We start from the raw sequence: 13307 nt of genomic DNA on the forward strand, positions 1-13307 counted from the left end.
AGGCTCCTGGGCATGGAGAGGCAGAGATACCCACACAGAGAAACACACCAGCCGGAAACATCACGGGCATCGGTGGGGGGTAAAGTCAAGAGAGAACATTAAGCCAGCTCCCTGTTAACAGCTGGGGCTAAATCAGGAACTGAAAATGCCTCTCAAGAAACAGCAGACAGAGGCCATCCGAGGTTAATTCATAAAAGTCACAGGTAGAATGAGAAAAATGAAAGGCAAAGCCATATGTGGTTATAAAGCTCCTGACTGCACTTGAGAGGACTCTTTGCTAGATTATAAGAAATAAATTAAACCATAAAGAAGATGGCAAGTGAGGATTTTTCTGTTAGTGGGTATCTGGAGTAAGTGCCAAGAAACCACCAATTATTAAGTAACTAGAACGCACAAGGCAGGCAACATAGGGAGAACAGTGGAAGTGACTGAGAAATTTGCAAACTCAAAGAGCTTTACGGAGATAATTGTGAACACTGTATTTTTATCACGTGATTAAAAAAATTACACAACCATCTATCAAAATTCAAAGAAAGGAGCGAAGCCTGCCCAATGTAAACAAAAAAAGGCTTTTTCTGGGTGTGTGTATTTACTGAGCAAGGCCTTGAAGACGGGTCCAATTTGGTCAGGTGAGAAGTAGAGAAAGGTATTGCCAGCAAGGGCAACAGAATGAAGTAAAAACACACATCACACATCGAAAGGAACAAGTGTTACGCCAAAAGAAACAGAGGAATTTGGGATGATGAATGAAAGATGAGTTTGGAAAGGGGACCAGATGTTGGACAGCCAGGTTAAACAGTTCTAACTTACTCTTTAGAGTCACTAAAGGGCTTTGAATGTGTTTTTGTTTTTTTTAAAAAGCACTACAAAGTTTTCATTAAGGTCTATTAGTATTAAGGAAAAAAGATTTTTTTTGTTTTAAACATGCAGTGCTAGAAACAGCCTATTATCTCAGATTTATTTCATTGGACAAATAGTACTACTCAGTTCATGGCAAATAGATGGGGAAAAAGTGGAAAGAGTGGCAGCTTTTATTTTGGGGGGCTGCGAACGCTGACTGCAGCCACAAAATTAAAAGACACTTGCTCCTTGGAAGAAAAGCTATGACAAACCTCAACGAAGGTGTGTCTAGTCAAAGCTACGGTTTTTCAGTAATCATGTATGAGTGTGAGCGTTGGGCCAGAAAGGCTGAGAGGTGAGAACTGATGCCTTTGAACTGTGGTGTTGGAAAACACTCTTGAGGGTTCCTTGGACAGCACGGAGATCCAACCAGTCCATCCTAAGGAAACCAACCCTGAGTGTTCACTGGAAGGACTGACGCTGAAGCTGGAACTCCAATACTTTGGCCATCTGATGCGAAGAACTGACTCACTGGAAAAGAGCCTGATGCTGGAAAAGATTGAAGGCAGGAAGAGAAGGGGATTACGAGGATGAGATGGTTGGATGGCATCACTGACTCAATGGACATGAGTTTGAGTAAGCTCCGGGAGTTGGTGAAGGACAGAGAGGCCTGGCGTGCTGCAGTCCATGGGTTGCAAAGAGTCAGACACAACTCACCGAGTGAACAACAACAGGTCTCATGCCTCTTAAACTTCTGCCATTTGTAGTGGGTAGGGGAAAAAAGGAGTTCTTCAAGGACAGAATTTCCTAAGAATTTCTTAATAATAATAATAATGAAACATCATCTAAGATATAGCTTTAGCTATTTTAGTACACAGGTATACAAGTCATGATTGTCAGCTCTAAGTGAAAAGCAAAGCTGTAAGATTCAAACGCTGAAGGAAGCTCGGGCTTTTCTTTTTTTGCTGCACCAGGCCTGTGCTGTGGCAGGTGGGATCTTCAGCTGCAGCAGACTCTCAGTTGCAGCATGTGGGGTCTAGTTCCCTGACCAGGGATCAAACCCAGGTCCCCTGAATGGGACGTGGAGTCAGCCACTGCACCGCCAGGGCGGTCCCCCTAAAATCTGAAATCCCAGTCGTAAGCATTTACGATATCTTTAGAGGTGATACAAAGAAGCACTCTTTGTGTGAGTCTGTGTGTGTGTGTGTGTTTACACAAGATATCACCTCTTGGTTTAAGACAGAAATACAACTCAAAATCCTTCCCTTGGTAGAAAACTTCCCTTCTTAATTTATAAGAAAAAAGCTATAATTAGCAGCCCCCAAGCAATCAACCATTAAAAGTAAAACCTCAAAACTGCTTCCCTCAATAAAAGCCAACAATTCCATAAAACAAGAGATGAAAGCAGATACAGAAAAGCTTAGAGGAGACACTGTAAAATAACAAGATACAGCAAAATAACAAATGAAACGCAACTTCAGCAGGTATATAGCCCAAGAAAGAAGCATAATGGGAAAATAAAGCCTAACAGGAAAAAAAAAAAAAGACCACAATGGACACAGGACAAAGGAGAACAGACACTGTTGAAAATATGCTGAGAGGCGGGGTAAACCACGCAAGCCAGAGAAAACAGGTACCGGCTTCTCTCACAAAGCGAAGTGTCACGGGGGCAAGCACTTCTGAGAGAGGCTCCTCCTGGTCTTCGGAAGTCTCCTGGGGAAGAACTTGGCAATCGAAGAGTTGAAGGTTGTGGCATCTTCTTTCATCCTTCAAACCGCAGGCGGCTGGTCTAACCGGAAGCCCCGTCTCGGGCTGCCTCCCTACGGAGGTCTTCAGACATCCGCTCTCCCCTGCCCAACGGGGAACCTGGGCCTGAACCGCACTCACGCGGGGCACCTGAGTCAGAGCCGTTCAGGCTTCTCACAGCGCCCAGCCCTAGAAATGTGACGTCTTTCGCACCACGGACACCCCGGCAGCTGCTCTTCTTTTCCCTTCTCTTGAAAACTATTTGCCTCCCTGAAGTAGAGACGTGTGGAAGTCAGACAGTTCTGTTCCTCCAGCCAACTTCAGCTTACACACCGAGGAAACGTCTTTCTCTCTTTTGCTGTCATGATTTCATTTAATTCTTATCGGGTATCAATAATCCTGCTTCAGGGGATGTGGTGCTATAAATAATATTACAAACGTGACTTTAAGCAGGCTGGGTTCGGTTAACTACAAGGCCTTGTTCAGTTGTTAACTGCAGTGGTCTCTAAACTCTGACCATCATCCTAGGAAGTACAGGATTTGTGGGCATGAGTACATGTTTATGCATAGATGATGTGGACATGTGCTACAATATTCATACTTTATGTTCGTTATAAAATACAGAAATTTGTAAAAAAAAGATAAAAATATTTCACTTATTCATGGCAAATGAGTTTTTGCCATCACTCAAAATTAAGAACATTTAACAAGAACAATGTGATTTTCACATAATTTATGATTTCTGAACATCTCGGTTGAATTCTTTGTGACTGAGTGATTCCAGTTTTTTTTAATACTTTATTTATTATTTATTTGGCTGTGTTGGGTCTTCGCTTCGGCACGCGGGTCTTTTGAGGCGCACACACACTGTCTCTGGTTGCGGCTCAGAGGCTCAGTGGTTGAGGGGCACAGGCTTAGTTGAGTGCACACGGGACGTCAGCTCCCCAACGAGGAATCAAACCTATGGCCCCTGCACCGCAAGGCGGATTCTTAACCACGGAACCACCAGGGAAATCCCAAGTTCAACTTGTTTTAATACTAGGTCTTAGTTAGACAGATCTAAACAGGAAATGGGCATCGTGACACTGAATCTCTCAGTTTTTAATTCTATCCGCTGATTATAAAAAAACTTAAGGGGTTTGTTTTATTTTGTTAACCATTTTCTTGGTATTGGTAATTGAGATTCAGCTCATAAATATTCATCTCTCCTGATTTCAGTTAGTTGCTCCTAACTTATCAAAACTATTAAATTTTTACACTGATACTTTTAAAAAATTGTGCTGTCCAATCACAATGCTTCCTTTTTTCCACAGATTAGAATACTCTGTTTCCGACTTATTGAGCATGCAAATATAAAGGTTTTAGTGGGTGACACATATTTTTAAAAATAGAATCACATTTCCAAACACCCATTCTCAAAAATGTTCTCCCTATAGCATAGGTTTCTTTGGAGAAGCAGTTACTTTCCCATTCACTGTTAAAACACGTCTTCTACCTTGAAAGGCTGTACTTAAGTGGATTTTTCAAAATTACATTTGTAGCACGAGGAGACAGCTCCTAAAACCGTTCAACACCCAAAGGTCAGCAAATGTGGACACCTGTCTTTTTGTAAAAGTAAAATGAAGTAATTCTTCATTCTTTTTGTGAAAAAGCACCACCGTGTGGCAGAAATACCCTGAGTCTCATTACTCATCCCAGAACGCACACACAGATACCACAGCATCTGAAAGGCCATGAAATTCTGGAGTAAACTGTGTCATACTGGCTTGGGGCACCTTGTCTGCACCTGGCTTGAACTCCTTTGCTCTTCAATACCTTGCTCAGTAATCTGCTTGCAAATGATGCAGCAAAGGAATTTCATATATGTCACTATTGATGGCAGTGAGTGTAGATTCTTACTTCAAATAACCTGCTTGATAATTTCTACTGAGGACTGGCTTCTGGTCAGATTTCATGAAATTACTTTAATCCAAATGGGAACACCTGCCAGATGTCCACCAATGTCTCTTCTCTCTTTCTTCCTCATAGCAGAAATTCCATTTGAGCTCACACGACTGCCCAAAGCAGAGACTACATTTTCCAGACCCACCTCTGCCTTATAGCTACTCATGGCCTTGGAACTTAGCTTCGGTCACAGGGATGTATGAAGAAATAATGGATAGCCTTAAAAAGAGGGGCCTATCTTTCTGCCTACCTATTTGGAACTCAGGTGTGATGGCTGGAACTTCGGCAGCCATCTGGAAGCAGGAGGGAGAGGCCAGGTGCTGAGGCAGCCAGAATAAAAGGGCAGGAATCTGGGTTCTTCACCACTGTGCTGCCCTCAGATCAGCCCTGGACTGGCTGTCTTTTGCGAGCTTTGTTATTTTGAGTTTTCTGGCTTTTGGTGCTGGACTGAACCCTAACTAACACCCTTGGCAACAGGTTGATGAGGAGCTCGTGTTAGCAGTCTGAACAGAGGCAGCTGTGTCAGTTCTCACAGCAGCGTGTGCTGACACGGCTTACACTCCTTTCCATCTGCAGTCTCCTGACAGAAACTGCTTTTAAGCATCTGCCCGTTTTGTCAGGATTAGTTTATAGAGACAGTGTGAATACAGTCTTTACGTCGTCTCTCTCGGGTGTGCGTGAACTGCAGCCTGGGTCTACCACTTTGAACACAAACGAAGGAGGGGCTGCCACCGATTAACCCAGCTCTACTCTCCACACGGCGCACAGGGTGCAACCTGCGTCTGATGAAATGCAGACCACAGGAGAACGCCAGCATCCACGGTAATATTAACGGAGCTTTGAGGGGGCAGGTCTGGCCAACACGTCACTACACAAAGAAGCTCTACTTTCTCTCTGCTTCTCTCCACCCCTACGAACAAATGATTTTTGCACCTTCCTGGTATGCAAGCACTGCACCCACTTCAGGGCTCACTGCCAAGGCTGTGGATGGACTGACAGCTAACTATAAAATTCTCCGCTGGACCATGACACTATCCTGCGACATGAAATCATCCACTAGTGAAAAATAACCATAAATGAGTGTTCTCCGTGAAACCGAAAACTTGCACAAGCCAACGGTAAAACAAGGGCGTGTATGCATAAAGACTGATGCCTTACCTGAATACCTCGAGGATAATCCTTTCTGATAACTTGGGAGCCACCTGCTTAAATGCTTTCTTGAAATCTTCCAGAGTTAAATATCCACGATCTATTTGAAAGCAGAAGACATAACATTCATGCACCACTAAAAGTCCTGTGAACTGCTATTTCAGCCATAATATCTGCCTGAGACTTTAATATTTAACCAGGAGAAAAGCAGTAGTCTACAGTTGATTTTACATGTAGGGTAATCTGAGACTGCCTCACTGGATTACCGGATTACTCTGGTATTACTCTAGTGATACAGTACGGCCCCAGGTGCTCCCGAAGCTTTCTTCCAGCCCCTCCCCTGCTGACGGCCTGAGTCCCAGGGGGAGGACTAAGAGACATCGTGCGCTAACGGCAGTGGGCTCCACTCGCTGCGAATTGCCAAAATAACTCATTCTTCAAAACGCACATTTTTTTTTTTCTTGCTTGGTTTTAGGACTACACTCTTCTTTAGAGGAAAACCATTACAGAAGCCAAAATACTGAACCTGGACCCCACGAGTCTTTCAAGCCTGCGTTCCGTGAGGAGTGGGTCCAAAGCCACTCTTGTGGGCCACCCCAGCGTGGGAAAACCATTCCTCCATCACGTGTGGGTCAAAGGAGGAGTCAGAAAAAAAGGCCCTGTGGGCTCCCAAGCTTCCCTAAGTCGCTCTTCACCTGTATTCCCACATGGCCAGCCCTTCTGTGTCCCCATTAAAATGTAAGCAAATCTAAGTACAGTCAGGTTACTGCAATGCTGTTTCATCCACTGTAAAGGTCAAGAGTTAAGGCTGTGATGGAGGGAAAAAAATGTACACCAACATCTACCGTAACAGCTAATGAATATAGGAAAATAGCCTTCCAAGTATAGTATTTTATTGGGTTGGCCAAAAAGTTAGTTGGGTTCTCTAAGATGTTATGGAAAAACTTGAATGAACTTCTTGACCAGCCCAATACTAACTGAGTATATGTTCCCATCCACAGTTCCTTAATAACAATTGTTTATATCCAAACACTTTAAAGATACTTACAGTGCCTGTCAAAAGCCGTGAAGATGTGTCTTACTTCATTGCGATACAGTTGAGCTTCCTTCTTTTTCCTTACGATGTCTAAAAACTCCTTAAGTCGTATCCCTAAAAATTGGAAAAAAATAAGTTTACCAAAAATGACCGTCTTCCTCTTTAACAAAAAAGTGAAAGTGAAAGCGGCTCAGTCGTGTCCGACTCTTTGTGACCCCATGGACTGTAGTTCATGGAATTCTCCAAGCCAGAATACTGGAGTGGGTAGCCTTTCCCTTCTCCAGGGGATCTTCCCAACCCAGGGATCGAACCAGGTCTCCCACATTGCAGGTGGATTCTTGACCAGCTGAGTCACCAGGGAAGCCCAAGAATCCTGGAGTGGGTAGCCTATCCCTTCCCCAGGGGAATCTTCCCGACCCAGGAATCGAACCTGGGTCTTCCTGTATTGCAGGCAGATTCTTTACCAGCTGAGCTGTCAACATCAATGGAAAGTGATACTATCGCCCACAAATGTTATCTTGATTTTGGTAAGCAGTATTCATTCATACAGATCTCTAAAGCTGAAGAGGCACTTTGTTAAAAGCCAAGTCGGCCCCATATTAGCAACTAACCGCAAACATGGTGGACACTTCAGGAGCCCCGAGCCGCCTCTGGGAGCAGAGATGTTGGCTGTGAAAGGTGTGACAGTCTTCCCTCTGACGGATCTGAAGGACAGGGCTAAAACCACTGATAACAGAAGGTCTCCTAATTCCTCTTTCCACGGGTGTCTTTGATCCCTTTTTTCCTAGCCAGATGTCATTACGACAGGTTTTTCTCCAGCTGGGAGAGCGGGGCGAAGACGGAGTTTCTCAAAAGTCAACACCAATCGCACACCGCAGATAGAGGTGGAGCGAACATTCCATAAACAATAGAGCTGGCAGTGTCCCCAGCCTTAGGGACACCCCATGAGTGTTCTGCAGCCTCGGGCTCTGCTCCCTGCGATTCTCATAATAAAAGAGCCCAGCGTGATCACAGGAGATTGGATACTGCGCTCATGATGTCTATTAAAATGAATTCTAATGTGATCTTTGTAGTAGGCTTAAAGAGTGAAGCCAAGAATTTAAACGTTTTAGTGAACTGAGCCCTAAATATATAAAAAGAGCAGTTTGTTTTTATAAGTCAGGACTTCCATTTTAAAAATAGCCCCAAATCACACAGTAACCACATGCTAATTTTTAAGGACTTGCACCCTTTTCCTTTTGGTGAGGTATACTGAGCTACATACAGGTCCCAAAATGGTTTCAATTTTTTTTTTTTAGTAGAAAATAGTTTTCTAAATTTTCCATAGTTTTCTTATTTGCAGTTAAAGATGTAGAATTTGAAAAGGTCTGTCTTGGGGGCTTCCCTGGTGGGCCGATGGTTGGGACTTCCAGTGTCAGGGGTCAGGTTTGATCCCTCGTCAGGAACCAAGACCCCACGTTCCTCGAGGCCAAAAAACCAACATGTAAAACAGAAGCAAAACGGTAACAAATTCAATAAAGGCTTAAAACATGGTCCGCATCAAAATTTAAAAAAAAGCCAATCCATGTGTTTAAATGACCCTTTTATAGGACTGACTGTGTGCCAGGCACTGTGTTAAGCTCTGGAAACAGAAGGGGAAAGAGAAAATACAGATTTCCTGTGCCCAGGAAGCCACTTGTCCATTGGCGGAGACAGAGACTACGTAGGTTCAATTACAAATATGTAAATAATTGCAAACCATGACTTGTGCAAGGAGGGGAATAACAGGAGGGCGTGAACACGTCACAGAAGCCCTCCTGTCGGGCAGGTCGAGGCTGGGGAAAGGGAGGCTCACGAGGGAGGGGCCAGAGGTGCACTTGGAGCTGGTTCACTCACAGCAGGAAGCAACAAATGCTGTAAAGCAGTCACTCCAGTGAAAAGTGAGTAAAAAAATACAAGAAAATCAATTTCCTCCCTTACTTAAGTGTGTGTGTGTGTGTGTGTGTGTGTGTGTGTGTGTCACTCAGTCGTGTCCGACTCTTTGTGACCCCATGGACTGTTGTAGCCCACCAGACCCCTCTATCCATGGGATTCTCCAGGCAAGAATACTGGAGTTGGTTGCCTTTAAAAGCCTTTAAACTGTATACCAAATGATAAAACAGGAACTGAAATAATTGATATCAATAAATGACTATTACCATGAAAACAAACAAACAAAAAGAAATCCTCCTGTAGAGTGGATTCTGGTGAAGAAGAGATCTCTCACAGGAGGTAACACCAAGGCTAAGACCTAAAGGAAACTCCAATACTTTGGCCACCTGATGTGAAGAGCTGACTCATTTGAAAAGACCCTGATGCTGGGAGGGATTGGGGGCAGGAGGAGAAGCGGACAACAGAGGATGAGATGGTTGGATGGCGTCACTGACTCAATGGACATGAGTTTGGGTAAACTCGGGGAGTTGGTGATGGACAGGGAGGCCTGGTGTGCTGCAGTCCATGGGGTCGCAAAGAGTCCGATACGACTGAGCAACTGAACTGAACTGAACTGAATACCTAAATGGTGAGAAGGTACCAACCGGCTAAAGCCTCAGAAGAAGAGCACTCTGTGCGGCGGAATGAGCACGTGCCCGCCACGGGGCAGGAAGTGGGGGAAAGGAAGAGGCCCCTGTGGCTTGGCAGGGGTGAAGACAGGGCTGGGAAGGGAGGGAGGGGCTGGAACAGGAAATAATGTAGTTTTTATTTCGGTTGCAATAGGAAGTCAAGTAAGAAGTCTGGATTGAGAAGGGACAAGATCTACTTTAGAAAGATCATGGAAAGATCCCTCTGGCTAGTGTTTTGAAAAAGGACTAGGGAGGAAGCGAGATAGAGCAAAGGAGGCTGGTCAGGCTCCTACTGGCCCGACGGTGGTCAGGAGGGCGCTGGCAGCAGGACCGGGAGCGATGGGAGGCTCCAGACACTGCAGAGAAGACGGAGGGCTAGATACGGAGCACGCGAAAGAACATGCCAAGGGCGAGCCCTACGTTCCAGCTCCGATGGAGTCGCTTAAAGAGGAGTCGCTTAAAGAGAGGGGAGAGACAAGGGGAAGGGGGATGGGGGCGGCAGAGAGACGCCGCGGCGATTCGGAGGTGCGAGCGGTTTGATGCTTTGGAGACGACCAAGAGTGAGAGGCAAAAACAAGAGGCAGCAGACGCTTCGGGCAACAGGCGCGTCTCCTCGCACCTGCCAGCGTGCTTGGCCTGTGCTCAGTACGTGCGCACCGTCGGGAACGCGCCTCCGGACCGCGTTCCTCCACGGCACTCAGCCGTGCAACGATGCAGCTCCGCTCTCATCGGCCGCCTGGTGATTACCTGCTGCACGTTCACCGGAGACTCACCGAGAGAAGCACTGTCGTCAAATTTATCCCTAGTGTTCAGGAAGATAGTTTGCTTGTAGAAGCACTCCTCACATGCTGAATAAGTAAATAAAATCATGCGTGCATACTAAGTCACTTCTGTCATGACCCAACTCTGCAGCCCCATGGATTATAGCCTGCCAGGCTCCTCTGTCCACGGGATTCTCCAGGCAAGAATACTGGAGTGGGTTGCTATGCCCTCCTCCACGGGATCTTCCCGACCCAGGGACTGAACCCACATCTCTTTAGTCTGCTGCGTCGGCAGGTGGGATTTTTATCACCAGTGCCACCAGAAGACATTTCTTCTATTAGAGTTTTCAGCAAAAAGCATTAAAACGTGTGTGTTTTAAATGCTCTTATACTCTGGACACTAATGCCAAAAAGTAGGTCACTATTCAATCACATGGCCAGCAAAATCATCATTTTAGAAACCCAGAATTGAGAGGGAAAGCAAATACATGCATAATATTTGCTTTTTACTTATTGCATCTGATTTGGGGAAATGATAAGAAAAAAAAAGCACAACTGCATTGTTCAATATGTGATACAGATTCACAAGGGAAAAAAAGGTACATGAGCGGGAATATCTTTTAAATTACATATTCAGAAGACTCGTCCCTATTTGGAGCTGTATAGTCAGGTCTTTATTTCATAATCTTGGGGATAAAAAGCAAATGTTCTTTACTATTTCCTAGGAGAAAATATATGTGGGTTTCAACTGCAATGCTTATTACCACTTGAAAAGAAGAAACAGGGACTTCTCTGGCAGTTCCGTAGTTAAGACTCCGAGCTTCTAACACAGGGGGCCTGGGCTGTATCCCTGATCAGGGAACTAAGATCCCACAAGCCTCATGGCATGGCCAAAAGAGAAGAAAGAACCTAAAGATACAAATAACCCCATATATGTAATCAGTTCCTTCATACTGTTTTCCCACAGGATCATATGTTGACTTAAAAACACAACATCAAACCACATAAACATACCCTATAGCCTCATCCCCACCCTGCCTTTAACTTGTATTAATCTTCAATGGCAACACACGCAAATGCATTCAATGCCAATGCAAGTTTCTTTTCCAGAAAGGATAGGGCAGTTTCCATTCAGCTGAGTGCTGCAGGAGCATGATCACTTTCCAAGGCCAATGTAGAAAGGTTGGTTATTCCTACAGCTCTGTGATGCAAACACCTTAATGAAAGTTTTAAACATCTTGCTGCTGCTGCTGCTGCTGCTAAGTCGCTTCAGTCGTGTCCGACTCTGTGCAACCCCATAGATGGAAGCCCACCAGGCTCCCCCGTCCCTGGGATTCTCCAGGCAAGAACACTGGAGTGGGTTGCCATTTCCTTCTCTAATGCATGAAAGTGAAGAGTGAAAGTGAAGTCACTCAGTCGTGTCCGACTCTTCACGACACCATGGACCGCAGCCCACCAGGCTCCTCAGTCCGTGGGATTCTTAAACGTCTTACTGCTCTTTAAATGGCCTAGATATACAGTTTCTACTATGAGCTCCACCTGCTGTCACTGTATCCGAACCTAAAATTACCACTTCACAAAGACTCGCCATAACTCTAAATGCATTACCTGTGTCCACCCCTGGAGTGAAAGAGAATGTTCAGAACCTTCTAATTCCAAATACAAGGTTGAGCCTTCTGTGCAGACTTTTCTAATGATAAAAGTTACATAAAAACACCTTGCTGTAATTACACGTTAAGGCAACAACAATAGGAATCATGTACACCTGTGTGTTCAAAAATTGCCTAGGTCAGGTAATAGAGACTTGGAGAACAGACTTATGGACACAGCTGGGGCAGGAGGGGGTGAGACAATCGAGAGAGTAGCACTGAGCTATACACATGAGCAGAGAGCGAAGGGGAAGCCGCCCGCCTTGTCACACAGGGAGCTCAGCCTGGCGCCCTGACCACCCAGAGGGCCGGGATGGGGCCGGGCGAGAGAGGAGGTTCAAGACAGAGGGCGCTCCAATTAAAAATGAATTTTAAAAAACTGTCTGGGTAATGGACAGTTTTTTTGGACTCTATCAGTGGTTCTCAGACTTTTTTTTTTTTAGCTGTAGGAAAGGTTCTTCTTTATAAAAACAGGTAATCCCCCCCCCCCCCAAAAAAATAAAAATAAAAAAAAAAAAACACAGGTAATCCCACTGTGTAAAGATGAAGGCAAGGCATTCTGGTTGCAAAGAGGTGGGTTCCCTAGGCTTCCCTCTCCAGCAGCCCCTGGAAGTGCCCCAACAGGAAGGACCCAGCATCGAGGATCCTGCCTGAAAGACCACTGGGGCCAACGATCTTCATGAATCCTTCCAGACTCTGCAGCTCTGAGAGCATTCCTTTCCATCTGATAAACGGCTCTTGGCAAAAGGACTGTTCCTGTTCTATCATGAATGTATACATTCCTTTCCAAGCTACTTAATACATGTCATAGAGATATATCATATAGAGAAATGCCATCTTTTCTTCTTTTTTGTTTTTAAGCAATTGCCTAGGAGGGTAATCATCTTTCACCACAGGGGTGGATATATTCAAAAAAGTACAATAAAACCATATACATTTTTCCTTGACAGTTCTTTTTTCTTTTCTTTCTTTCTTTTTTTTTTTTTTTTTGTGGCTCACAGTTCTAAGTTTCAGGGTCAGCATGCAGAAAGAAACCCTCTTAAAAAAGGAGTCATCTCGTTTTTGGCTATCACAGCAAGCTTAAACCCAGGAGAGGAAGGAGAGAATGACAGAAATGCCAAGTTATTTAGACTGGAGGTCTGGTCTGAGATTTAGTAGAAAAGGTAGGGCTCCCATTCATCGAGTCATATATTAATTTTTTTCCGGGGACTGAAAATGCCTAAAAATGAGGGCTTAAAAGGATTAAGTGGACTTTTAAAAGGTATAATGCAAGCCTTTTTAGTTTGAGACATAAAATTCAGATTATGATTTTTGGCGGACATGCGAGGGGGAAAAAAAGGATAAAATGTGTCTACATAAAAGCACTGTAAGGACAGAAGGGCTTTCCCGGCATCAACAGTGGCGAGCTGTACAGTCAGATGGGAAAGGAGATTCAGAGGACTGAGATTTTCTTCCGTCCACACGCTTAAGAGTAGGGGAATGAAGAGAAAAGAGTCTATCTTAATGGAAGAAATCAAGTTTTACTATATCACTGGGAGGGAAACGAAGAGGAAGAGTGCAAGCAGAACAGAGAAATCTGAGCCAACAGGACCTCATTTCTACC

The 13307-nt window shown here is 44.7% G+C and overlaps 1 protein-coding gene across 11 annotated transcripts in view; it reads right to left on the minus strand.

Moving 5' to 3' along the window:
- EFCAB11 (EF-hand calcium binding domain 11) overlaps positions 1-13307 on the minus strand; it is a 169198-nt gene that overhangs the window by 136973 nt on the left and 18918 nt on the right. For 9 of the 11 annotated variants that reach the window (NM_001435163.1, XM_010809685.4, XM_010809684.4 and 6 more), the window contains exons 4-5: positions 6728-6829; positions 5689-5779 (exon numbers count right to left, since the gene is read on the minus strand). In NM_001435163.1, coding sequence (NP_001422092.1) covers positions 5689-5779; positions 6728-6829 — 193 coding nt within the window. Of the gene's footprint in view, positions 1-2876; positions 3006-3136; positions 3557-5688; positions 5780-6727; positions 6830-13307 lie in introns of those variants that run through there. The other 2 variants (XM_005212271.5, XM_005212273.5) reach the window with 2 other exon arrangements.

This window comes from Bos taurus, chromosome 10, assembly GCF_002263795.3.
Source record: "Bos taurus isolate L1 Dominette 01449 registration number 42190680 breed Hereford chromosome 10, ARS-UCD2.0, whole genome shotgun sequence".
NCBI classification, from domain to species: domain Eukaryota; kingdom Metazoa; phylum Chordata; class Mammalia; order Artiodactyla; family Bovidae; genus Bos; species Bos taurus.